The sequence below is a fragment of the Suillus fuscotomentosus genome (genome assembly GCF_016647785.1).
Source record: "Suillus fuscotomentosus strain FC203 chromosome Unknown F5891scaffold_188, whole genome shotgun sequence".
Taxonomy (NCBI): Eukaryota; Fungi; Basidiomycota; class Agaricomycetes; order Boletales; family Suillaceae; genus Suillus; species Suillus fuscotomentosus.
In genome coordinates, this window is record NW_024539700.1 from 37,459 (window position 1) to 64,718 (window position 27,260).

Genomic DNA, 27,260 nt, shown 5'->3' on the forward strand with positions numbered 1-27,260 from the left:
CAACCAGGAACTTTCTTATTGGTGGCACGCTAACCGGATGCAAGTCATTTCCTCCATTTACGGATTATCAAGAAGCATTTTCCTCTCCATTACCACCCTCTATGTCCCACTACTGCGCTTGGCAAAAGCCATTTCCTTCGTTTACGAACTATCAAGAAGCATTTTCCTCTCCATTACCACCCTCTATGTTTAGTGTTCTTCCCTAGTAACGGCCCCATCGGCTGGGAACTTTTGGCATTCCCCCGTTTACGAACTATCAAGAAGCATTCTCCTCTCCATTACTACCCTCTATGTTTGTCGTTTTCAGCTACTGTGCTTCACAAAAGTCATTTATCTGATGTGCTTAACAAGTCTGATATCCGGTTCCGTCACTGCAAGACTTGGATTTACCAATCTCCGAGCATGCGGAATACCGTCATCACTTTACCCAATATTTCTTACTTTGGCAGAGCCTCACAGCCTCTTACATGCTGCTGACACCACTTTTTAGCTCTGACTGTCAGACTCGCACACTTTATAGGTCCTTACTGTTGACTGAAAAGTTGTAAGTGATTTTCAGGCATTCAGTGTTCATTTTTTTATTGAATCTACGCAGAACATGCCTGAAATAACATGTCCTTCCTGCGACAAAAAACTTGCGTCAATCACCGGTTATAGTCAGCATCTCGCGAAAACCTCCAATCCTGCCTGTCGTACCCTCTACCTTTCCTCACGGCAATTCGCTCCAGACCCAGCAAATGATGTAGATATAGATGCACCTGATTCAAATCATCCGCTGCATTTTGAAGGTGATTTTTTTGGGACATACGCTGAGAATGAGCTTGCATGGCCAGGGTCAGATGACGAGGGGGATGTTGGTCAAGCGCCTATGGATGAAGAAGACTCAGATAATGACATCAACGATCACGACGAATGGGAGCCTCCTGCAGCACCAGCACTACCAAGTCAGTCTGCGGAGCATCATGACACTAACGATCATGACAGATGGGAACCTCCTGTAGTGCCAGCACCCGCGCACAATGACGCCTTGCACCCACCTACCGCAGATCAAAGCCAAGATGCTTTTCATATGGCGCAGCGGTGACTTCTTGAACACGAACAAGTACCTATAGTTGTCCATTACCCCGATCAACGAGCCGGACAACCCATCGACTCAGCCATCAAGCAGCCAAGCAATATAATCTACCATGCACAGCTTAATGGTTTGAGTGCAGATAATATCTATGCCCCATTCGCCTCGAAGCTTGATTGGGAGATGGCTCAATGGGCAAAATTATGAGGTTCAAGTTCAACTGCGTTTTCAGAACTTGTTTCTATTGAAGGTGTAAGTCCGCGCTTCACTCAAACACTAGGATCAATCTAATTGTACCACTTCCAGCTTAGCGAAAAGATTGGTCTTTCCTTCAAGAATACACGGGAACTGAACAAGATTATCGACAATGAACTTCCAGGCCGTCCGAAATTCAAACGCGATCAGATTGTTGTTGCTAATGAAGTGTTTGACATCTACTATCGCGATATCATTGAATGCATCAAGGCTCTTTTCGGTGATCCAAATTTTGCTGATGTTCTGGTCTTTGTGCCTGAACATCATTATGCCGACGAAGATGAGACGATTCGTTTATATCATGAGATGCATACTGGAAAATGGTGGTGGAATAGTCAGGTCGGTGTTTTCTACCTTTTGCGAGCTTCAATGTACTAATATTATTGTATTCTTCCTAGAAACACTTAGATCGCGAGCGCCCTGGTGCTACAATAATCCCCGTCATCATTTCATTGGACAAGACTCAAGTTACGATGTTTCGCAACAAAACAGCGTACCCCGTCTATATGACTATCGGAAACATCCCAAAGGATATTCGTCGGAAACCGTCACGCCAGGCACATGTCCTCCTCGCATACCTTCCAACGACTCGCCTCGAACACGTCACAAACAAAGCTGCTCGCCGATGGATGCTTGCCAATTTATATCATGCTTGTGTGGGACGCGTACTTGCACCACTCGCAGCTGCCGGCATCAATGGCATTAATATGCAAAGTGGCAATGGAATAATGTGTCGAGGCCATCCTTTATTTGCATGTCTTGCAGGAGACTACCCAGAGCAAGTTTTAGCTACCACAGTCAAGACAACTCAATGTCCAAAGTGCGATGTTCCCTCCGACGAGCTTGGACTAGCAACTGGTGTTGCAAATTGGCAACCACAAGATCTTGGTGCAGTACTTGATGCCCTCTGCACTCTTGACCAAGGTGGATTGGCCTTTGTGCGTGCATGCGCAGATGCTGGCATTAAGCCTATTGTCCACCCATTCTAGGAGGGACTACCTTATGTCAATATATTCGAATCCATAACTCCTGACATTCTGCATCAGCTATACCAAGGGCTCGTCAAGCATCTTCTCGCTTGGCTTTCTGATGCGTGCGGCAGTACGGAGATTGATGCACGATGTCGACGCCTCCCCCAAAATCACCATATTCGACTATTTACGAAGGGCATCACAACTCTTTCGCATGTCAGTGGTACAGAACATAATCAAATCTGCCGTTTTTTGCTCGGCATCATCATCGACATCAGTCTACCTAATAATATGTCTTCCGCTCGACTCCTCCATGCCGTTCGTGGTCTGCTAGAGTTTTTATATTTTTCTCAGTACCCATGTCACAGCTCTGAGACGCTGGTTTTACTTGACGAGGCGCTTAACCTTTTCCAGGACAACAAGGACATCTTTATTGACCTTGGCATTCGGAATTCCTTCAACTTGCCAAAACTCCACTTCACAGCTCACTACGTTCACATGATTCGGATGTATGGCACTACGGACAACTACAATACTGAATACACCAAACGCCTTCACATCGACCTTGCAAAAGACGCCTATCGCTCTACGAATCACAAGAACGAGTTTGGTCAAATGACGACTTGGCTTGAACGGAGGGAGAAAATTTTCCGTCACGAGAAATACATTCAGTGGAGACTCGTCGAAAACACCGCACGTCCGCATCATCAGCCCCGTCCCCCAGAAATGACATTTCGTCGTACTCAAACGATGACGAAGCATCCTACCATCAAGGCAGTCACATTGGACAAGGTCGCAAACGAATATGGTGCCACGCACTTTAATGAATGTCTCGCACGTTATGTTGCGAAAGCTACCCTTCCTGTCAACACTGCTGTTACGGCCAGGCAGCTCGAAGATCGAGCAGCTGATATACACATCCCATTTCAAAGACTACCGGTCTTTCATAAGGTGAAATGGCTCTTGGATAATGTTCGTGGTGATGGGGATCCTCCAGTCACAGTCGATAGTGTCCATGCACGTCCTGGACGTTCAGGAAAATTTACATCCAACAGTGTTGCGCCGCGATTTGATACTGTTTTCGTTAATGATGGCACAGGCGGGTCACTTGGCATCAAAGGTGAGTGCTCTGAATTGTGCTGTTGACTGGTACTCAGTGGTTACTATTTAGGATATCGAATTGCGCAAGTCCGTATCATATTCTCGATACCTCCCAAAGCCATCCCCAAACTTTTCCCGTCCACATTTCAGCCTCCGAAACACCTCGCATACGTCGAATGGTTCTCTCCCTTCCGCGTACCTGATCGAGATCACGGCCTGCACAAGGTCTCGCGTGTCATTAAAAATGGAGAACGAATGGCCAGCATCATACCAATCAGCAATATTCGTTGTAGTGCCCATTTGATTCCGCATTTCAGCTCTGTAGCTCCTCGTGAATGGACCTCTGCTAACGTTCTTGACGAGTGTTCATCATTCTATGTAAATACATACTTAGATCGATACAGTTTTGCAACACTGCGCTAGTTGCCAATGATTATCATTAGCTTGCACTATACTATTGGTCTTAGAGCTAGCTACTATAAAATTTCACAGCTTGCGAAAATTTGTCTAAGAACGTCTAATCTATCTAAGTCTATATGGGAGGGTTTTCCTGATGAACCAGTTTTGCCAGTTTTGCCGGTTGCAACCGGCAAAACTGACCACAAGTAGTTTTGCCCCCCACACTAACTGAATGTCACCTCAAAGATTATATGCACACAGCCACCACGCCTGATTTTCATTTTTCTTCTGACCCATACATGGCTGACAAGTTCTACCAGTAACCAGTGACAACTTGAAGTTGTTTCTTGGCCACTATCCCTGCCCTCTGCTTAGAAACGGCCAAGCTTCAAGAGCGCTCAGCAATATTGGATGACGCAAACCTTTCGTTATTTTGCCTCAATGATTATCCTTCCTGCAATCACCGCAGTCCGCTGGCTCGATTTGAATATCAACAACTCGATGCACCTTCCCCAGGAGACGAATTTCATAATCAGAGCTGCACATATTCTCGGTATAAAACTTTCTCCAAGTATAGTCTCGCCACTGACGAGAACAGGTATAAAACGAACGCAGTTGAGTTGAAAAGGCCTCAGACGAGCACTTCCTGTTGCAGTGAGTAGTCCTCTGATGGTACACTATGTGCATTTTATTGAACGAATGTATAACAGCTCTTCTAATACTTTGTCATAGTAACTTCGCACATCGCACAATCAAACTTTCCGTCGGTGTGTGATGATTTTACTGACATGATCGTATCACAGGCTAATGCATAGTTATACCAGATACCATGAAAGTCGCTCAAATCGTTTTCCTCACAATTCTCGTCGCTTTCAATGTCGCCAGGGCCACTACAGTGCCGACAATTTTTTCTCGATGGTCAAACTGTGTTGGCCCGTGCCAGTCTACAGCGCCGAACTGTGATCCAGGGAGAACGCCTGTGGAAACAAGCCCCAATTGCTGGGCGTGCTGCGAAGCTGGTAGCTCCTTGGCGTAAACGACTTTCGAACTGCTCGACAGGGACGGTGTCTTACCATTGAGGCCCTACGTACTGGTTCAACTGTAACTACATCATAAGTAGGTTGAACTCGGTCATCTTTGCTGTCAAATGAATCATATACCGTCTTCAAAAAAGATTGAGATTTGGCTTCGACATTATGGATGTCAGAACATCAGAGATACTGTATCGTGGAATGGCTCGATTTGAATATCAGCGCCTTGCCAAGGAGACGAATTTCATATTCTCGGTACAAAACTTCTCCGAGTAAAGTCTCACCACTGACGAGAACAGGTATAAAACGAACACGATTGAGTTGACGAGGCCTCAGACGAGCACTTCCTGTTGCAGTGAGTAGTCCTCTTACGATACACTATGTGCATTTCATTGAACGAATGTGTACCAGCTCTCCTGATACTTTGTCATAGTAACTTTGCGCACATCGCACAATCAAAATTCCCGTCGGTGTGTGGTTTTCCTAGCATGATCGTATCACAGGCTGATAATAATTATACCAGATACCATGAAAGTCGCTCAAATCGTTTTCCTCACAATTCTTGTCGGTTCCAATGTCGCCAGTACCGCTACAGTGCCGACAATTTTTTCTCGAGGTTGGACCTGTGTTGACACGTGCCAGTCTACACCGCCTCAGGACTGTGAGACAGGGATGACGCCTACGAAAACAAACTCTTGGTGCTGGATGTGCTGCGAATTTGATAGCTCCTTGGTGTAAACAACTTTCGAACTGCTCGACAGGGACGATGTCTTACCATTGGGGCCTCAGTCATCTTTGCTCTCAATCAATACAAGCAAAATATGTGTCATATGCCATCTTCCAAAAAGATTGAGACATAACTTCTGTTCACGACATGATGGATGTCAGAACATTACATAAAGATACTGTAGGCTATGAGTATCGGGCTCCGCTGTATACCTTACAGAAACACGACTCACCGTAGTTCACTGTCGTGACATGGCACTCATTTATCCACACACATCAAGATAGGCTACCATACCGGTGAGTCATGTGTTTAAATCCAAGGCGCAAAATACTTATACTCACAGTTGTGCCTATACCGCTCTGGAGCTTACATGTCTGCGTAACGCAGCAATTTTTGTACGAGCAAAAATCAGGACAATCTCCGGTACTATCAATGTTGGTGGGACTGGCAGATACCAATGCTATCAAAGCGGAAGCAACAGCAATGACAGAGGAGAGATGCATTGTTTGAGGATGTGATATAGGGTCAAACCAATCTGAATGAGGCAATAGGGAGATAGCTTTTTATACTGTACTGAATATCATTCTCCGTGGTCCGGGTGATGCAGGAAGAAGCTATCCATTTGAAGTTTTCAGAAGGTCACTGAAACCGCCCTTCCGGCGCAAAACAGTAGTGCCGGGGGCAGAATTGTTTGCGCGCAATTGTGCTGGCATAACCGGCAGAAGCGGCAGAACCACCACTTCTGCCGCTTGGCAAAATTTTCAAAGTGATACAAGCCGTTTATGACGATGTATAGTAAGTGTCACTAGAAAACACCATTAGAAGACATCAGCACGTCCACATCCAACTGTCCGTCGTCGTGTGAGGTGTGATCAACTACCATGATCTCATCGTCAACAGATTTCGGTGCAAGACCTTGGTCAACATGCTCCAATTTTGCAAAATCACAAACTTGGCCCTCCAACACTTCATTTCCGTCAACCTGATATTCTGCCGGATTCTACCCGCAGAATTCTGCCATCTGCCAGGCAGAACCGGTTTGGCAAAACCAGCTGGCAGAATGGCGAACTTCTGCCCACAACCCTAGTTGACGAGCATCCTGCGCTCCGCTCAGAAATGGCCATGTCGAGGCTCCAAGAGTGCTCAGTACTCAGTAGTGACCAATATTTGATCCTATGCAAATAATAACCTACTGATCGTTCTTCCTGCTGGATCGTTACAACCCGCTGGCTCGGTTTAACTTGGATGTGATTATCACGAATTTGGCGCGCCTTAATTATGCTCACATCCAGATCGCTAATTAGAGATGAATTGGGCCAGGTGAAATTGACGCGGCCCTGCCGCGGTCGTGACGCGCCTGTGACGCGGCACTGACGCGGCATATGTGACGCGGCACTGTAACAAATTCCTATGTACAAATCATGTTTACACAACTTCATATCGCATTCCAAACACTTTGAATCATCGTTAATGATCAACATATGAGTGTCTGCCTGCGTACAGGCTCTATAGTGCTGTATTCACCTCTCACCAAATTTACAGTGCTTGTCCTCTGCGTTCATACTACTAGTATGCATCTGGCCGTCAGTCCTATATTGTTGCATTACCTCTAATTCGTTCATCTATGTTGGTTTTCAGATGCAGTGTCAAATGTTGTCTCACTGTGTCAAGCTTCGACCTCACCCTGCCAAGTTTGATCCACTCTCTATACCCTACACCAACACGTCGAGCCCCAACCATGGCATGTCAGAAGCCTCGTTTAGGCTGCGTCAAGCACTACTCACACCACGACAAGTTCTCCCAAATATCTTCGCAGTCTCTGTACTAATATCAACATCCACACTCTATGCCGCGTCAAACAAGTTGTGCCGCGTCAAATTTTCAAACCTCGTCACTGCCGCGTCACCCGCGCGTCACGCGTCACGCCGCGTCAAACTTCATTCATGCCGCCACCTGGGTTGCCCTATTAATAAGCCTTATTATACTTGGCAGTTACGTGTCTCGCCAACTATAATTAGGCTTGGTTTCATCAAATCCCTACACCAGCGTTAAATAGTGCCCCAGCTCCTCAAAATACCTTCAAAAAAACTATGTACACCTCACTATGGTGGGCGCGCGCGCGCGCATAGGCTATATTCGGTAAGCATCCCGCCCCGCCTTAATTGCGTCATATTCCTATTTTAATTCGGCACGCTCGGCAACGCCTACTACGCTTCCTAATTCGAACCAAGGGGCCCTTCTCACGCTTCCTAGCTCTCCTCATCACTGTGCTCATCGTCCCTGCCGTTCCCTGCCTCCATCATGCCCCCATTGTTCCGCCTTTGTCGTCGTCGTCATCAACCTCCTTCGTTCCTGCCGTTTCCCACCTCCCTCGTGCCTTCTCAACCTCCTTCGTACCTTCGTCGTCGTCGTCATCCGTACCTGCCGTTTCCCAACTCCCTCGTGCTTTCGTCGTTGCCCTCCTTCATATCTGCCGTTTCCCGCCTCCCTCGTGCCTTCGTCGCCCCAACCCAGTAATGCCTCGTGCCTCAGGTGTCGGGAGGGTCAAAGGGCTCTCGAAATCCATCATTTCCCATGGTTTTAGAGGGGGTCATCGCTATTCCAAAGTCCTGGCAGCCGGCAAACAAAGCCAGCGTATGGCAGAGGCAGATTCCAGCCGCCAGGCTGCTATACAAGGTATGTACTATTTTCTTTTTTTATCATTAACGCTTATTGTTGTATTAGAAATGTCATCAGAGGACCGAAGCCGCGTCGAAAATATGATGGCAGATTTTGGAATGGACGTGGAGGTGTTCACCCATACAGTGCCTCCAGGTGAAGAGGCCTTTGACCTCAGTCACGCAGGTGGGGAGCATGAGGCATTTGAAGACCTTGCTCATCAACTGGCGGATCTAACTGGATAGTACGTATTCACCACTGTGTACAACTCTTCAAATATTAACACCCATTGTAGTCATCACATTGATCCACGAATTCGGGGAGAACGCATCGACACTCAAACCGCTCATTGGGGCCTTCAGATAGATCGTCTCGTTGACGCCTACTTAAACTATCGCAGTCGAGATTCCGGGGACGGTATGCCTGATATTTCAGATCAGGTCCTGTCAGGTGTCGATGCTTCATTCTCAATTAATGAGATTGAACTCATTGATACATTCAGTAAGTCTGAAACGTTCCTTGATATCTTGTACTTATTTTTTCTTTGCAGCACGAAGGCGCTCGCATCTACGACCTTTACCGTCTCATCAATACCCGAATGAAACCCTCATCTACTATGGGTACATCGGGTGTGCCCCGATGTATCCTTCTGTTGCCATCTCGCTTCGTACACTCGCTGCCTACCGTCAGTCGCACCGAACGTGTCCCCGGTTCAGTATCCAATCACAATGCAAGACTTTATGTTACCTTCACGATGTACGTACATTCCTCACATTGAGGTTCGTTTATTTACGTTGAGTTTGTAGATTCCATATCGGCCATACTTAAAAATGCAATTCTCGGCAGCCTATGACGTTTTTCTAGAAATCCTCCATCGCATCAACCAGCGTCTGCGTCAGGCGCTCAAACGGGATACCGTCAACTGGCGTATGTTAAACACATGCCCTGCATGCTTTTACAAGCTCGATGATGAACCTGCCCTCGATTTTGAATGGCTGGTATCAATTGACGGTAACAATAGCCTGAAGCGATGGGACTCGTCCATCTATGGTACCACCGCCCGATCTGATTCTCGCACAGCTCGTTCGGATTATTGGATTCATGCTGACGCTGTTGACAAGTTTGAGAATGAAGTCAAATCCCGACAAGTGTTTACTATGTATACAACTATGTTCTAACATTATCTTTTAGACAGACTTGAGGAATGATGACGACTGGGAGGATGAGCCTACAGACCCGGATCATCCGGGAGCATTCACATGCGTCAATCGATGGAGAAACGCTGGCCCAGACTCACGTAAGAAGATGTTTGCCGTATTCCAAGAGTCAGGTATTTTTATCGCTTCATGCCGCCATCGCTTTGTGCTTCTCGCGTGTGATATGATCCGAAGCGGAGAACTGTAAGACCGCATTTTGATCTAATTTTTATATTACTAATGTATTCTGGCAGTGCGAAATATCCGATAGCGATCATCGACAAACTCCTTACGGTATATGGAAAAAATGGAGGTTGCGCGTACGATATCGGTTGCGCATTCTCGAAGACGTTAGCTAATAGTACGTTGGGCCCTCGTGCACACGATCTCGGCTTTCGGATGATGGTTGGCGCCTTCCATGGCCATGCGCACAATCGAAGGTGTCAGCTTGACTGGCACCCAATGTATATCTCTGGAACTGGCCATACTGAGGGCGAGGGTTGTGAGCATATCTTCTCTGCATCTAACGAGCTTGCGCGTAGCACAAGGCATGCTAACCGTTTTCATCGCCACCAAGCCATCGAGGAACATTTCGCTTTTTGGGATGCCAATAAGTATGCTGCACTTAGTAAGTCAAAAAATCAAGCTGTAATTGTAATACTGATGCCGCAGTGTCAGGTAATTATTTGTGGACTCATTATCGCGAAGCGTTGAAATCTGTTCGGTTGCTGACAGCCGAGCTAGAAACTATCAAGGCCGAGCTACGCCTTAGCAACAACGACTTCCCTGGATTCTTTGATCAGGAACGCATATATCTGGATGGTCTGAAGCAGCCAGCTCCACGAGATCGACTCTCTATACGTTACGTTGAAGTACTAGACGAACTCGCTGAAAGAAGGTATCGTGCCATCGACTACTAACTACCACCCATCCCCTGATATGAATTTTAATAGAGCTGAATGGGATCTCGCCCGTGAATCTGGCAATAACGCTCTTAATGGAGTACATATTGGCAGCTTGGAACAGATGCATGACGCCCTGAAGCAAGCTCGCATCCGAGTTAATTCTTCATATGCCAAATTACAGCATGCCGAGGGGCTTGTTGCTCATTGCGAAACACTCTTATCTGTCGATGAGAGATGGTTGATTGGCGGTGACGAATACAAACGTTTCAAGGAGGAAGCGACACTCGGCAAGTATCGTACTGCATTGGATGAACTCGAACGTTTGGTCGTCATGAGATTGTTTGAACTCTCAAAGCTCTCGTTATCGGGCACAGGTTTGAGATTTCCACTACTAGTAAGCGCTTGTACTATGACTGATTCGTTTACAAATTGTTTAGGATACAAACTACGTCAACAGATTAGTAAAGCTTTACAGCGGCGCTCGGACACTATTCGCAACGCGATCAATCGCTACAATATCCAGGCTGCTTCCCTCATCCCACCGAGACAAACGATCGCATGGAAAGACATTGCCGAATACAGTTTCCTTGGCGAGTTTGACCTTCTGCGTGACTCTCGTACTGACATCCAAGACAAGGATTGGGCAAGGCCAGCTCACCGTGAGGCGACTACAAAGTACTTCAAGCTCTGCCGAGCTCGCGAAGAAATTATTCGACTCAATATTGAAATTCGCCGGCTCCGAACTGCTATCCACGATGAAACCATTGACACGTCTGCCGTTATCGACGAACTTCTTGTAGCTAACCCTTTGCTTGCTGCCGAGTTGAAACGCCAGTGGCGCTCACGGGCGGCTATCAACGCTGTGCACACATATCGGTTAGATCAGATTGAGAGACTATTTGGATTCTCTGGTATTAGTGGCATTGGAACTCGCCTTGCGAATCCTGCGTTCAGCAGACCAGTCAATACCAACGGTGCTAGTTCCGGTGAGTGTGGATCTTTAACTACCTATATCGCATTAATTCTCGCCACAGCACAAGCAGAGAATCCTGATTCTTCTGCGTCGGAATTCCATGATATTGAAGCCCTTGACCGTGAAGAGCACGAAGTGGTCACCGAAGACATGGCTGATTTTTTGTACTCAATAAACGACTGACACCATCTCTGCTTTGTAATTGTTTTTTTTCATGTACCGCATAGGACTACATATATGAGAAGTTTTCTGGTTTGATCGGTGATATAAGAAAGAGTAGGTAGACGATTGTATAAGTGATTGTGTGGGTGATATAAGAAAGAATTGAACAACTTGAATACCTATGATGTTCGGATAGGTTAGTTGGCGACCCCGAGCTTTCTGCATGGTGACCTCGTCGCGATTCCTTGATCCAACTTGAATGTCGATGATGTTTGGATAGGTGAGTTGGCGATCTCACCTTGATCCAACTTGAATGCCGATGATGTTCGGATAGGTGGACCAACTTGAATGCCGATGATGTTTGGATAGGTTAGTTGGCAATCTCAAGCTTTCTCCTGTGGTGACCTCATCACGATGATATTCAGATAGGCTAGTTTGGCGACCCCTGGTAGGCTTTCTTGAATGTTAGGGAGACTCTTTGCCTGACTCGGAGGATTATGCGGCTATCTGAAGTGTCATGCCGTTCATAGCATAGTCCTTTGTCATTCCTGTATGAATATGCATTGTATACTATTTTGTACTATGTAGTTGTGTGATATCCGATCTTGCAAAGTGAGCTCACATGCTGTATTGAGTGTCAAATCACGGACAACACAATATTCTGCTGAACACATGTATTCAGCTGAATTCTATAGCAGCAACTTGAAGTCGCCAGCCTTTCATATTTTCTTCATGGTTTACGACCACTGCTATTTCATGCTTGATCTGTGCTTCTGGAACTCATTCCAGAATTGCATGGCCTGCAAAAGTGAGTATTACATTTTACGTTTTGGCGCTTATCTGTGCTTTTAACCTTGCTTCACAACTACAGACTACATCACTGGTTCCATAATGGTCACTCCAATCTCTAGCCTCAGAGCCACTGCGTCTATCACCTCCGTTCAGCCCTCAAGTCAAACCACGGAATCAGCCACTAAAAAATTCGCCATCCCCAGTCTTGCCAATCTACACAACTCAACGTTCGCTCAAGGATTCAGCAATAACGAACGTCAAGCGGCCGCCAGGGCTTTACTGAGACACGACGTTCACATTGACGGGACACACTATCAGGCTAGACTGCCTGGTGGCCTTCACCCGTCGTACTTTGCCTTTAGCAGCACTGCTAAACGAACCAGTGAAAAATCCCTTACCCAAGAGGAGCTTCTGGAGGCATCACTGCAAGACGTCTTCGACGCCGTGAGTCATTCAAGTCAGTGTCCGCATCTTATTTATGTCTCACTTGTTTCCCAGCTGAGTATGCAAGATCGCCTTGATGGCGGAATTTCTGTCCTCATTCGATGCGCTGGGTCTGAAGCAGTCTCTTCACCCGAAAACCTCCCTGTCGACCTCTACATTACGCCCCGCGAACTACAAGAAACTCCCGAGCGAATTGGCGGAGACCTTGCCATCTGGGTGCAGGTATTTGCCCAGGAGTTTGCAATGCCACACCTCGAGCGGTTCAATCAACGTTGTGTCATCGAAAACATCCAACCGCCACCATGCTGTAAGTAGTAGATCATTTTCGGCTTCACTGTTCACACAACTGACTCAAATTCAACAGTTTCTGTGGCTCATATCAATGTCAAGGGCCCACAGTATCTACCTGGCCCAGTGGTTGCTACTGGAGCGCATATACAATGTTCTGCTCAACCGGCCCATACCTTCACGCAAGAATTGAAAGCAACTGCGGTGCACGATGCTCCTTCTGCAGCTATCCGCGGGGGTGCAGAAATGAGCGAAGGTATTGGCGAGAACATTTCGCCACAGCTGACCACCCAACACACACGAGTTCGCCGACGCAGGCACGCGGAAATTTTCACACCCGGCAAGGTAACTAATGATGGCCCGATTTTTTCGGTACCAAGACTGGAGCAGGATACTGCATGTGGACCGCCACTCATTAGTATTGGACCGAATACTGACGCCGCTCTGGATTGGATTAAGTTGGGGGATGAAGTTTTACCTAAGCTCCGTGTTCTAGTTCAAACTGTGCGTAGCAGCCGATGGGAGGCAGTGTTCAGGTCTCCAAAATGGGATCTCTCGTACGAACATGCTTCCATTCTGTCTAGGGCGCTCCTGGCTGACCTTCAGGGCATGCCACGTAGCCCTGATGTTGTAAAGGTCAGTGATATTATTTTGGCTGCTGCTGTCATACTAACTCAATTGAATGTCCATAGCAGCCGTCATCTGTCCTCATGTCCATTTTGAAGCTTATTGGTATATTGATTTTCTTATGCGGCCTATACTTTTTCGGCATCTTATTATTTTGGCTGTAGATCACTTTCCCCTTTTGAGTCTTAGTTATAAGCCATGTGTCCTGTTTTTTTGCCGTGGGTTAGAAAAAATAAATGCATTGGTGTGTATAAAATATTCGTATTCAACTACAAAGGCCCTTTGCTGATTTTTGCCATCCTTCTGTGGGTGATGGTCTCCCAGTCCTTCTATGCTGCGAAGCGTGCGAAGCGCATTCAAGCACCACCTCGTAGTCGTCCTAAGGTCACCCTCAGCAAAGAAGCTCGCGCGGCACTCAAGTTTCAGCGAACCGAGAAGTCGCGTCAATTCAAGGATGCGCTTGATCTTGCATGGGGCCAAATTGACGATGTTACAACAACCATTGCTGCTACCCATCGCAAGAGCTTCCGTCGTGTACAGCACGATTTATACATGGGTCGGGGATCACTCCGTTCGAAGCATTCAAAGCCCAGCGTTTGGAATGCATTTTGCTGGAAGAAATCTCAGGAAGCGAAGAAAGAGAACTGTAAGTCTGTTGATTTGTATCATATGCATTTTCATGACTCAATGTTGAATTAACAGGCAATGGCCACGGAAAGGAAGCACTCCAGTCACTGGTCCGCGACCACAAGGATGAATACCACGCTCTCACACAGGAAGAACAACAAGAGTTGCTCCAGGAATTCGCCGACCAGAAGGAGACCAAGGTCTCTGGGTTACGTGTCTCAACGAAGTCGAAGATCAACGACATCACTCAAACCCTGAAGGCGGTAGAAAACGAGGTACGCACCCTCGAATTGCAATACAATGTTACTAAGTGTCTCGTTACTAGCTCAATAGTTTAAATTCTCGCACTGGCGCCGAGGTCATGTTGTATATGATGCGCGGTACTACTGATCTACCTCTCCGTGCAATCACCTTCACAACGCCGGGTGTCAATCACTTTATGGACTCTGTCATCGGCATCGATACTCAGGACTTCCTCAGCAAGATGGAAGGTTTCGCTATCCAAGGGATACAAGGTACAGTTTTTCCGTTGTTATTACATTCTCAAGTTAATTTCTATTTGTACTAGGTGCCGCAAGCAACCATCAAAAAGAGGTCTCTAAGGTTCGCGGAGACATTCGAGCAATCATCACCCAGAAATTGAGTAAGTCTTTCCCATCTTTTGACAGCACAGAATTCATTTTATTCATAGGGAAGGTGACCGGAGAAAGCAATGCCAGGATGCAGTGGGCAGACTACTTTCGTAACGTGGTCAACCGCTATCAGGTCGCCATCAAAGGATGGCCGGAGCATATCCCATTCACAAACCTCAGCAGTGTGACCAACGCGCTTCCGGACCTCCATACTCTTTTAGACTGTTGGAAGTCGGGCGATACGAGGTGGGAAGTGTTGAATGACGAGGAACTCGAGCAACTCCGTCGCGAGCGCAATGAAAAAATTGACAGTGGTGACATTATCGAGTCCCGCCGCAGGACACGGTCCGACAAGGGTAAGAAGCGAGTACGACATGCGATAGCTGACCCCAGATGTAGCAAGAAGCACAAGAGTGCGGAGACCATTGAGTCCAGTGACGACGAAGATACCCAGAGTCATGGACGGACACCAGACGGTTCGGAGGATGTCAACACCACTCCGAACGCCAACTCGAACTCTAATACGACCGGGTGTACTGCTGGACGGACACCAGACGGTTCGGAGGATGTCAGCACCACTCCGAACGCCAACTCGAACTCTAATACAACTGGGTGTACTGCTGGACAGACACCAGATGGTTCAAAGGATGTCAGCACCACTCCGAACGCCAACTCGAACTCTAATACGACTAGGTGTACAGCTGGACAGACACCAGATGGTTCGGAGGATGTCAACACCACTCCAAACGCCAACTCGAACTCTAACACGAGTGGGTGTACTGCCGAGCACCCAGTAATGTCAATTCCCCCAGACTCAATCATCCTTTCCCCTTCGAGCAGCACCCCAGTACCATAACAATATCCCAGACTCAGCCATCCTGTCCCCTTTGAGCAATGTCCCTAGTTTCATTATTCCTGCGCTATAACTCATTTCTTGATGGAATCGCTCGTGATAGACTTAGTTTGTTTTTATAAAAGTGCAATGACATCTTAGTTTGATCTACAATATCACAGTGCAAGTAGAATATGACATAACCCAGTGCAATGAGGTGCGACAAACTACAAAGGGACAAAGGAGAACAACAAAGCTACAAAGGAGGGCGACGACGAAAGTACGAGGGAGGCGGGAAACGGCAGGTACGAAGGAGGGCAACGACAAAGGCACAAAGGAGGGCGACAACGAAAGCACGAGGGAGGCGGGAAACAGCAGATACGAAGGAGGGCAACGACGAAGGCACAAAGGAGGGCAACGACGAAAGCACGAGGGAGTTGGGAAATGGCAGGTACGAAGGACGACAACGATGAAGGCACAAAGGAGGGCAACGACGAAAGCACGAGGGAGGTGGGAAACGGCAGGTACGAAGGACGACGACGACGAAGGTACGAAGGAGGTTGAGAAGGCACGAGGGAGGTGGGAAACGGCAGGAACGAAGGAGGTTGACGACGACGACAAAGGCGGAACAATGGGGGCACGATGGAGGCAGGGAACGGCAGGGACGATGAGCACAGTGATGAGGAGAGCTAGGAAGCGTGAGAAGGGCCCCTTGGTTCGAATTAGGAAGCGTAGTAGGCGTTGCCGAGCGTGCCGAATTAAAATAGGAATATGACGCAATTAAGGCGGGGCGGGATGCTTACCGAATATAGCCTATGCGCGTGCGCGCGCCCACCATAGTGAGGTGTACATAGTTTTTTTGAAGGTATTTTGAGGAGCTGGGGCACTATTTAACGCTGGTGTAGGGATTTGATGAAACCAAGCCTAATTATAGTTGGCGAGACACGTAACTACCAAGTATAATAAGGCTTATTAATAGGGCAACCCAGGTGCATGCCGCGTCACAAGTAGCACATGCCGCGTCAAACCTCACCTGGGTTGCCCTATTAATAAGCCTTATTATACTTGGTAGTTACGTGTCTCGCCAACTATAATTAGGCTTGGTTTCATCAAATCCCTACACCAGCGTTAAATAGTGCCCCAGCTCCTCAAAATACCTTCAAAAAAACTATGTACACCTCACTATGGTGGGCGCGCGCACGCGCATAGGCTATATTCGGTAAGCATCCCGCCCCGCCTTAATTGCGTCATATTCCTATTTTAATTCGGCACGCTCGGCAACGCCTACTACGCTTCCTAATTCGAACCAAGGGGCCCTTCTCACGCTTCCTAGCTCTCCTCATCACTGTGCTCATCGTCCCTGCCGTTCCCTGCCTCCATCGTGCCCCCATTGTTCCGCCTTTGTCGTCGTCGTCAACCTCCTTCGTTCCTGCCGTTTCCCACCTCCCTCGTGCCTTCTCAACCTCCTTCGTACCTTCGTCGTCGTCGTCCTTCGTACCTGCCGTTTCCCACCTCCCTCGTGCTTTCGTCGTTGCCCTCCTTTGTGCCTTCATCGTTGTCGTCCTTCGTACCTGCCATTTCCCAACTCCCTCGTGCTTTCGTCGTTGCCCTCCTTTGTGCCTTCGTCGTTGCCCTCCTTCGTATCTGCTGTTTCCCGCCTCCCTCGTGCTTTCGTTGTCGCCCTCCTTTGTGCCTTTGTCGTTGCCCTCCTTCGTACCTGCCGTTTCCCGCCTCCCTCGTACTTTCGTCGTCGCCCTCCTTTGTAGCTTTGTTGTTCTCCTTTGTCCCTTTGTAGTTTGTCGCACCTCATTGCACTGGGTTATGTCATATTCTACTTGCACTGTGATATTGTAGATCAAACTAAGATGTCATTGCACTTTTATAAAAACAAACTAAGTCTATCACGAGCGATTCCATCAAGAAATGAGTTATAGCGCAGGAATAATGAAACTAGGGACATTGCTCAAAGGGGACAGGATGGCTGAGTCTGGGATATTGTTATGGTACTGGGGTGCTGCTCGAAGGGGAAAGGATGATTGAGTCTGGGGGAATTGACATTACTGGGTGCTCGGCAGTACACCCACTCGTGTTAGAGTTCGAGTTGGCGTTTGGAGTGGTGTTGACATCCTCCGAACCATCTGGTGTCTGTCCAGCTGTACACCTAGTCGTATTAGAGTTCGAGTTGGCGTTCGGAGTGGTGCTGACATCCTTTGAACCATCTGGTGTCTGTCCAGCAGTACACCCAGTTGTATTAGAGTTCGAGTTGGCGTTCGGAGTGGTGCTGACATCCTCCGAACCGTCTGGTGTCCGTCCAGCAGTACACCCGGTCGTATTAGAGTTCGAGTTGGCGTTCGGAGTGGTGTTGACATCCTCCGAACCGTCTGGTGTCCGTCCATGACTCTGGGTATCTTCGTCGTCACTGGACTCAATGGTCTCCGCACTCTTGTGCTTCTTGCTACATCTGGGGTCAGCTATCGCATGTCGTACTCGCTTCTTACCCTTGTCGGACCGTGTCCTGCGGCGGGACTCGATAATGTCACCACTGTCAATTTTTTCATTGCGCTCGCGACGGAGTTGCTCGAGTTCCTCGTCATTCAACACTTCCCACCTCGTATCGCCCGACTTCCAACAGTCTAAAAGAGTATGGAGGTCCGGAAGCGCGTTGGTCACACTGCTGAGGTTTGTGAATGGGATATGCTCCGGCCATCCTTTGATGGCGACCTGATAGCGGTTGACCACGTTACGAAAGTAGTCTGCCCACTGCATCCTGGCATTGCTTTCTCCGGTCACCTTCCCTATGAATAAAATGAATTCTGTGCTGTCAAAAGATGGGAAAGACTTACTCAATTTCTGGGTGATGATTGCTCGAATGTCTCCGCGAACCTTAGAGACCTCTTTTTGATGGTTGCTTGCGGCACCTAGTACAAATAGAAATTAACTTGAGAATGTAATAACAACGGAAAAACTGTACCTTGTATCCCTTGGATAGCGAAACCTTCCATCTTGCTGAGGAAGTCCTGAGTATCGATGCCGATGACAGAGTCCATAAAGTGATTGACACCCGGCGTTGTGAAGGTGATTGCACGGAGAGGTAGATCAGTAGTACCGCGCATCATATACAACATGACCTCGGCGCCAGTGCGAGAATTTAAACTATTGAGCTAGTAACGAGACACTTAGTAACATTGTATTGCAATTCGAGGGTGCGTACCTCGTTTTCTACCGCCTTCAGGGTTTGAGTGATGTCGTTGATCTTCGACTTCGTTGAGACACGTAACCCAGAGACCTTGGTCTCCTTCTGGTCGGCGAATTCCTGGAGCAACTCTTGTTGTTCTTCCTGTGTGAGAGCGTGGTATTCATCCTTGTGGTCGCGGACCAGTGACTGGAGTGCTTCCTTTCCGTGGCCATTGCCTGTTAATTCAACATTGAGTCATGAAAATGCATATGATACAAATCAACAGACTTACAGTTCTCTTTCTTCGCTTCCTGAGATTTCTTCCAGCAAAATGCATTCCAAACGCTGGGCTTTGAATGCTTCGAACGGAGTGATCCCCGACCCATGTATAAATCGTGCTGTACACGACGGAAGCTCTTGCGATGGGTAGCAGCAATGGTTGTTGTAACATCGTCAATTTGGCCCCATGCAAGATCAAGCGCATCCTTGAATTGACGCGACTTCTCGGTTCGCTGAAACTTGAGTGCCGCGCGAGCTTCTTTGCTGAGGGTGACCTTAGGACGACTACGAGGTGGTGCTTGAATGCGCTTCGCACGCTTCGCAGCATAGAAGGACTGGGAGACCATCACCCACAGAAGGATGGCAAAAATCAGCAAAGGGCCTTTGTAGTTGAATACGAATATTTTATACACACCAATGCATTTATTTTTTCTAACCCACGGCAAAAAAACAGGACACATGGCTTATAACTAAGACTCAAAAGGGGAAAGTGATCTACAGCCAAAATAATAAGATGCCGAAAAAGTATAGGCCGCATAAGAAAATCAATATACCAATAAGCTTCAAAATGGACATGAGGACAGATGACGGCTGCTATGGACATTCAATTGAGTTAGTATGACAGCAGCAGCCAAAATAATATCACTGACCTTTACAACATCAGGGCTACGTGGCATGCCCTGAAGGTCAGCCAGGAGCGCCCTAGACAGAATGGAAGCATGTTCGTACGAGAGATCCCATTTTGGAGACCTGAACACTGCCTCCCATCGGCTGCTACGCACAGTTTGAACTAGAACACGGAGCTTAGGTAAAACTTCATCCCCCAACTTAATCCAATCCAGAGCGGCGTCAGTATTCGGTCCAATACTAATGAGTGGCGGTCCACATGCAGTATCCTGCTCCAGTCTTGGTACCGAAAAAATCGGGCCATCATTAGTTACCTTGCCGGGTGTGAAAATTTCCGCGTGCCTGCGTCGGCGAACTCGTGTGTGTTGGGTGGTCAGCTGTGGCGAAATGTTCTCGCCAATACCTTCGCTCATTTCTGCACCCCCGCGGATAGCTGCAGAAGGAGCATCGTGCACCGCAGTTGCTTTCAATTCTTGCGTGAAGGTATGGGCCGGTTGAGCAGAACATTGTATATGCGCTCCAGTAGCAACCACTGGGCCAGGTAGATACTGTGGGCCCTTGACATTGATATGAGCCACAGAAACTGTTGAATTTGAGTCAGTTGTGTGAACAGTGAAGCCGAAAATGATCTACTACTTACAGCATGGTGGCGGTTGGATGTTTTCGATGACACAACGTTGATTGAACCGCTCGAGGTGTGGCATTGCAAACTCCTGGGCAAATACCTGCACCCAGATGGCAAGGTCTCCGCCAATTCGCTCGGGAGTTTCTTGTAGTTCGCGGGGCGTAATGTAGAGGTCGACAGGGAGGTTTTCGGGTGAAGAGACTGCTTCAGACCCAGCGCATCGAATGAGGACAGAAATTCCGCCATCAAGGCGATCTTGCATACTCAGCTGGGAAACAAGTGAGACATAAATAAGATGCGGACACTGACTTGAATGACTCACGGCGTCGAAGACGTCTTGCAGTGATGCCTCCAGAAGCTCCTCTTGGGTAAGGGATTTTTCACTGGTTCGTTTAGCAGTGCTGCTAAAGGCAAAGTACGACGGGTGAAGGCCACCAGGCAGTCTAGCCTGATAGTGTGTCCCGTCAATGTGAACGTCGTGTCTCAGTAAAGCCCTGGCGGCCGCTTGACGTTCGTTATTGCTGAATCCTTGAGCGAACGTTGAGTTGTGTAGATTGGCAAGACTGGGGATGGCGAATTTTTTAGTGGCTGATTCCGTGGTTTGACTTGAGGGCTGAACGGAGGTGATAGACGCAGTGGCTCTGAGGCTAGAGATTGGAGTGACCATTATGGAACCAGTGATGTAGTCTGTAGTTGTGAAGCAAGGTTAAAAGCACAGATAAGCGCCAAAACGTAAAATGTAATACTCACTTTTGCAGGCCATGCAATTCTGGAATGAGTTCCAGAAGCACAGATCAAGCATGAAATAGCAGTGGTCGTAAACCATGAAGAAAATATGAAAGGCTGGCGACTTCAAGTTGCTGCTATAGAATTCAGCTGAATACATGTGTTCAGCAGAATATTGTGTTGTCCGTGATTTGACACTCAATACAGCATGTGAGCTCACTTTGCAAGATCGGATATCACACAACTACATAGTACAAAATAGTATACAATGCATATTCATACAGGAATGACAAAGGACTATGCTATGAACGGCATGACACTTCAGATAGCCGCATAATCCTCCGAGTCAGGCAAAGAGTCTCCCTAACATTCAAGAAAGCCTACCAGGGGTCGCCAAACTAGCCTATCTGAATATCATCGTGATGAGGTCACCACAGGAGAAAGCTTGAGATTGCCAACTAACCTATCCAAACATCATCGGCATTCAAGTTGGTCCACCTATCCGAACATCATCGGCATTCAAGTTGGATCAAGGTGAGATCGCCAACTCACCTATCCAAACATCATCGACATTCAAGTTGGATCAAGGAATCGCGACGAGGTCACCATGCAGAAAGCTCGGGGTCGCCAACTAACCTATCCGAACATCATAGGTATTCAAGTTGTTCAATTCTTTCTTATATCACCCACACAATCACTTATACAATCGTCTACCTACTCTTTCTTATATCACCGATCAAACCAGAAAACTTCTCATATATGTAGTCCTATGCGGTACATGAAAAAAAACAATTACAAAGCAGAGATGGTGTCAGTCGTTTATTGAGTACAAAAAATCAGCCATGTCTTCGGTGACCACTTCGTGCTCTTCACGGTCAAGGGCTTCAATATCATGGAATTCCGACGCAGAAGAATCAGGATTCTCTGCTTGTGCTGTGGCGAGAATTAATGCGATATAGGTAGTTAAAGATCCACACTCACCGGAACTAGCACCGTTGGTATTGACTGGTCTGCTGAACGCAGGATTCGCAAGGCGAGTTCCAATGCCACTAATACCAGAGAATCCAAATAGTCTCTCAATCTGATCTAACCGATATGTGTGCACAGCGTTGATAGCCGCCCGTGAGCGCCACTGGCGTTTCAACTCGGCAGCAAGCAAAGGGTTAGCTACAAGAAGTTCGTCGATAACGGCAGACGTGTCAATGGTTTCATCGTGGATAGCAGTTCGGAGCCGGCGAATTTCAATATTGAGTCGAATAATTTCTTCGCGAGCTCGGCAGAGCTTGAAGTACTTTGTAGTCGCCTCACGGTGAGCTGGCCTTGCCCAATCCTTGTCTTGGATGTCAGTACGAGAGTCACGCAGAAGGTCAAACTCGCCAAGGAAACTGTATTCGGCAATGTCTTTCCATGCGATCGTTTGTCTCGGTGGGATGAGGGAAGCAGCCTGGATATTGTAGCGATTGATCGCGTTGCGAATAGTGTCCGAGCGCCGCTGTAAAGCTTTACTAATCTGTTGACGTAGTTTGTATCCTAAACAATTTGTAAACGAATCAGTCATAGTACAAGCGCTTACTAGTAGTGGAAATCTCAAACCTGTGCCCGATAACGAGAGCTTTGAGAGTTCAAACAATCTCATGACGACCAAACGTTCGAGTTCATCCAATGCAGTACGATACTTGCCGAGTGTCGCTTCCTCCTTGAAACGTTTGTATTCGTCACCGCCAATCAACCATCTCTCATCGACAGATAAGAGTGTTTCGCAATGAGCAACAAGCCCCTCGGCATGCTGTAATTTGGCATATGAAGAATTAACTCGGATGCGAGCTTGCTTCAGGGCGTCATGCATCTGTTCCAAGCTGCCAATATGTACTCCATTAAGAGCGTTATTGCCAGATTCACGGGCGAGATCCCATTCAGCTCTATTAAAATTCATATCAGGGGATGGGTGGTAGTTAGTAGTCGATGGCACGATACCTTCTTTCAGCGAGTTCGTCTAGTACTTCAACGTAACGTATAGAGAGTCGATCTCGTGGAGCTGGCTGCTTCAGACCATCCAGATATATGCGTTCCTGATCAAAGAATCCAGGGAAGTCGTTGTTGCTAAGGCGTAGCTCGGCCTTGATAGTTTCTAGCTCGGCTGTCAGCAACCGAACAGATTTCAACGCTTCGCGATAATGAGTCCACAAATAATTACCTGACACTGCGGCATCAGTATTACAATTACAGCTTGATTTTTTGACTTACTAAGTGCAGCATACTTATTGGCATCCCAAAAAGCGAAATGTTCCTCGATGGCTTGGTGGCGATGAAAACGGTTAGCATGCCTTGTGCTACGCGCAAGCTCGTTAGATGCAGAGAAGATATGCTCACAACCCTCGCCCTCAGTATGGCCAGTTCCAGAGATATACATTGGGTGCCAGTCAAGCTGACACCTTCGATTGTGCGCATGGCCATGGAAGGCGCCAACCATCATCCGAAAGCCGAGATCGTGTGCACGAGGGCCCAACGTACTATTAGCTAACGTCTTCGAGAATGCGCAACCGATATCGTACGCGCAACCTCCATTTTTTCCATATACCGTAAGGAGTTTGTCGATGATCGCTATCGGATATTTCGCACTGCCAGAATACATTAGTAATATAAAAATTAGATCAAAATGCGGTCTTACAGTTCTCCGCTTCGGATCATATCACACGCGAGAAGCACAAAGCGATGGCGGCATGAAGCGATAAAAATACCTGACTCTTGGAATACGGCAAACATCTTCTTACGTGAGTCTGGGCCAGCGTTTCTCCATCGATTGACGCATGTGAATGCTCCCGGATGATCCGGGTCTGTAGGCTCATCCTCCCAGTCGTCATCATTCCTCAAGTCTGTCTAAAAGATAATGTTAGAACATAGTTGTATACATAGTAAACACTTGTCGGGATTTGACTTCATTCTCAAACTTGTCAACAGCGTCAGCATGAATCCAATAATCCGAACGAGCTGTGCGAGAATCAGATCGGGCGGTGGTACCATAGATGGACGAGTCCCATCGCTTCAGGCTATTGTTACCGTCAATTGATACCAGCCATTCAAAATCGAGGGCAGGTTCATCATCGAGCTTGTAAAAGCATGCAGGGCATGTGTTTAACATACGCCAGTTGACGGTATCCCGTTTGAGCGCCTGACGCAGACGCTGGTTGATGCGATGGAGGATTTCTAGAAAAACGTCATAGGCTGCCGAGAATTGCATTTTTAAGTATGGCCGATATGGAATCTACAAACTCAACGTAAATAAACGAACCTCAATGTGAGGAATGTACGTACATCGTGAAGGTAACATAAAGTCTTGCATTGTGATTGGATACTGAACCGGGGACACGTTCGGTGCGACTGACGGTAGGCAGCGAGTGTACGAAGCGAGATGGCAACAGAAGGATACATCGGGGCACACCCGATGTACCCATAGTAGATGAGGGTTTCATTCGGGTATTGATGAGACGGTAAAGGTCGTAGATGCGAGCGCCTTCGTGCTGCAAAGAAAAAATAAGTACAAGATATCAAGGAACGTTTCAGACTTACTGAATGTATCAATGAGTTCAATCTCATTAATTGAGAATGAAGCATCGACACCTGACAGGACCTGATCTGAAATATCAGGCATACCGTCCCCGGAATCTCGACTGCGATAGTTTAAGTAGGCGTCAACGAGACGATCTATCTGAAGGCCCCAATGAGCGGTTTGAGTGTCGATGCGTTCTCCCCGAATTCGTGGATCAATGTGATGACTACAATGGGTGTTAATATTTGAAGAGTTGTACACAGTGGTGAATACGTACTATCCAGTTAGATCCGCCAGTTGATGAGCAAGGTCTTCAAATGCCTCATGCTCCCCACCTGCGTGACTGAGGTCAAAGGCCTCTTCACCTGGAGGCACTGTATGGGTGAACACCTCCACGTCCATTCCAAAATCTGCCATCATATTTTCGACGCGGCTTCGGTCCTCTGATGACATTTCTAATACAACAATAAGCGTTAATGATAAAAAAAGAAAATAGTACATACCTTGTATAGCAGCCTGGCGGCTGGAATCTGCCTCTGCCATACGCTGGCTTTGTTTGCCGGCTGCCAGGACTTTGGAATAGCGATGACCCCCTCTAAAACCATGGGAAATGATGGATTTCGAGAGCCCTTTGACCCTCCCGACACCTGAGGCACGAGGCATTACTGGGTTGGGGCGACGAAGGCACGAGGGAGGCGGGAAACGGCAGATATGAAGGAGGGCAACGACGAAAGCACGAGGGAGTTGGGAAACGGCAGGTACGGATGACGACGACGACGAAGGTACGAAGGAGGTTGAGAAGGCACGAGGGAGGTGGGAAACGGCAGGAACGAAGGAGGTTGATGACGACGACGACAAAGGCGGAACAATGGGGGCATGATGGAGGCAGGGAACGGCAGGGACGATGAGCACAGTGATGAGGAGAGCTAGGAAGCGTGAGAAGGGCCCCTTGGTTCGAATTAGGAAGCGTAGTAGGCGTTGCCGAGCGTGCCGAATTAAAATAGGAATATGACGCAATTAAGGCGGGGCGGGATGCTTACCGAATATAGCCTATGCGCGCGCGCGCGCCCACCATAGTGAGGTGTACATAGTTTTTTTGAAGGTATTTTGAGGAGCTGGGGCACTATTTAACGCTGGTGTAGGGATTTGATGAAACCAAGCCTAATTATAGTTGGCGAGACACGTAACTGCCAAGTATAATAAGGCTTATTAATAGGGCAACCCAGGTGTCAAACCTCACCACCTCAACTGTCACACTGTCCGTATAACTTAGGTACATTTTACTTTACATCTGTCATAATAATTGATATTCTAACAGTGTTCCTTTTCATCCTGACAGAATTAGACGTCGTACACTGTAATTGTCCATAGGCAGTAATAAATTTATTCCCGCTACCTTTAGGTAGTGGGTTTTTAGGGTCAGGTTTTTTCGCGATTATACGCGGCATAGTGTTTTGGAAATTCATTGCTTCTAAAAGGCCATAAGTTCTCACGGTGGTTCGTGCACGCCTGATTAATGTCGTGGTTCAAACGTTCATACCCTCGTTTTCTTGATACTCATCTGCTATCGACGTATCGTTATGTCTCAAATCACTGATGTTGTAGTATCTTCTGATAATAACGGTTCAGTTCACGGTTCATCCATAAACGGTTGCGCGACTGGTTCAAAATCTCGTGATTGTGTGCAAGGAGAAGCTCTTATTCGTGATATGCTATTTTCAGCTTCTCCGACGCAGTCACTGTTTTCTGCTGATGCTACTCAATTAATTTCTTTGGTTCAGGATCATGGTCTTCAAATGCAATTGTCACCTGCTGAAACGAAACACCACCTTTTGCGACATCTGCTGTCTGGAGTTTGTATTCATGTGGGAGCCGGCCAAAGCGGTCCCAAGGCTTGCGGGCTTATTTCTCAAGGTTTTTCCGATGTTTCTTCTCTTCTGGGTTATGTCGTTCGAGAGGTCTCGATCTCTCTATCATCGACATTATCGGTGGCTTTTCTTGAAGACATTGTTCGTGCTGCTGGAGAAGAAAGCTCGCTCGTCCACGCGAATCGTGCCGACTTGATCCGTTTGCTGTCCCATCGGTGTGTCAAGTCTTCGGAAGACGACGTCGTATTGAACGAATTGTTTCTTGGTTTCGAAAATCTATCTCATTCTTCATTGCATGCATACGCTGTAATTCATGGTATTCAATTTCAATCGGCATGTTCCCGCGAAGCTTTGTTGCAGATGTTGATGCACCATTTGTCCGACGGCAGTTGTTTGCACGGCAAGGATCTCTTCCAAGGTTGTTCACGTGTATGTTCTGCTTGTCATTGTGATTCTTCTATGGATGCAGTAACTCTTCAGATTCAATTATTGGATGTCGTAGGTTCTCGGATGTCTGCAAGACCTCTTCGCCGTCTTTTTCGCATTCATAACATTCAGCATTCCACAGGTGATAATTTGCGTGTGCTGAGAAAGAAATTACGATCATTCCTTTCTATGTTAAAGAAGGGGAAACACGCTGAGTTGCAAAGTGCAGAACAAGATGCGCAATTTATCCTCGCAGAGCAGACCAAGGAGAAAGTTCGACAAGCGTGGCCACGTT

At 47.4% G+C, this 27,260-nt stretch overlaps 8 protein-coding genes across 8 annotated transcripts; 5 read left to right on the forward strand and 3 right to left on the reverse strand.

Moving 5' to 3' along the window:
• Positions 1-598: 598 nt before the first annotated feature.
• On the forward strand, positions 599-3,822 carry F5891DRAFT_1132047 (uncharacterized protein; the record flags this gene model as incomplete). The annotated part of the gene is made up of 10 exons (XM_041364720.1): positions 599-1,080; positions 1,104-1,114; positions 1,137-1,202; positions 1,281-1,324; positions 1,379-1,666; positions 1,726-2,265; positions 2,296-2,301; positions 2,374-2,616; positions 2,653-3,418; positions 3,470-3,822. The coding sequence occupies 10 exons, from the start codon at positions 599-601 to the stop codon at positions 3,820-3,822; spliced, it is 2,799 nt and encodes a 932-aa protein (XP_041217028.1).
• Positions 3,823-8,688: 4,866 nt separating this feature from the next.
• F5891DRAFT_966447 (uncharacterized protein) lies at positions 8,689-11,471 on the forward strand (the record flags this gene model as incomplete). Its single annotated transcript, XM_041376230.1, has 7 exons — positions 8,689-8,970; positions 9,021-9,385; positions 9,417-9,614; positions 9,665-10,038; positions 10,089-10,313; positions 10,414-10,689; positions 10,753-11,471. The coding sequence occupies 7 exons, from the start codon at positions 8,689-8,691 to the stop codon at positions 11,469-11,471; spliced, it is 2,439 nt and encodes an 812-aa protein (XP_041217029.1).
• Positions 11,472-12,425: 954 nt separating this feature from the next.
• On the forward strand, positions 12,426-12,896 carry F5891DRAFT_907972 (uncharacterized protein; the record flags this gene model as incomplete). The annotated part of the gene is made up of 2 exons (XM_041373580.1): positions 12,426-12,686; positions 12,741-12,896. Coding segments are annotated over 2 exons (417 nt in total), but the record flags the coding sequence as incomplete, so codon positions are not given.
• Positions 12,897-13,931: 1,035 nt separating this feature from the next.
• On the forward strand, positions 13,932-15,308 carry F5891DRAFT_915468 (uncharacterized protein; the record flags this gene model as incomplete). The annotated part of the gene is made up of 5 exons (XM_041373697.1): positions 13,932-14,247; positions 14,304-14,503; positions 14,554-14,743; positions 14,797-14,871; positions 14,920-15,308. Coding segments are annotated over 5 exons (1,170 nt in total), but the record flags the coding sequence as incomplete, so codon positions are not given.
• Positions 15,309-16,161: 853 nt separating this feature from the next.
• Positions 16,162-17,487, forward strand: F5891DRAFT_1199448 (uncharacterized protein; the record flags this gene model as incomplete). The annotated part of the gene is made up of 2 exons (XM_041368764.1): positions 16,162-16,407; positions 17,026-17,487. 2 exons carry the CDS (start codon positions 16,162-16,164, stop codon positions 17,485-17,487), a joined length of 708 nt encoding a protein of 235 aa, XP_041217032.1.
• A 611-nt stretch (positions 17,488-18,098) lies between these two features.
• F5891DRAFT_912905 (uncharacterized protein) lies at positions 18,099-19,475 on the reverse strand (the record flags this gene model as incomplete). Its single annotated transcript, XM_041373653.1, has 5 exons — positions 18,099-18,487; positions 18,536-18,610; positions 18,664-18,853; positions 18,904-19,103; positions 19,160-19,475. Coding segments are annotated over 5 exons (1,170 nt in total), but the record flags the coding sequence as incomplete, so codon positions are not given.
• Positions 19,476-20,510: 1,035 nt separating this feature from the next.
• Positions 20,511-20,981, reverse strand: F5891DRAFT_915829 (uncharacterized protein; the record flags this gene model as incomplete). The annotated part of the gene is made up of 2 exons (XM_041373702.1): positions 20,511-20,666; positions 20,721-20,981. Coding segments are annotated over 2 exons (417 nt in total), but the record flags the coding sequence as incomplete, so codon positions are not given.
• Positions 20,982-21,935: 954 nt separating this feature from the next.
• Positions 21,936-24,718, reverse strand: F5891DRAFT_966461 (uncharacterized protein; the record flags this gene model as incomplete). The annotated part of the gene is made up of 7 exons (XM_041376233.1): positions 21,936-22,654; positions 22,718-22,993; positions 23,094-23,318; positions 23,369-23,742; positions 23,793-23,990; positions 24,022-24,386; positions 24,437-24,718. 7 exons carry the CDS (start codon positions 24,716-24,718, stop codon positions 21,936-21,938), a joined length of 2,439 nt encoding a protein of 812 aa, XP_041217035.1.
• Positions 24,719-27,260: the final 2,542 nt, after the last annotated feature.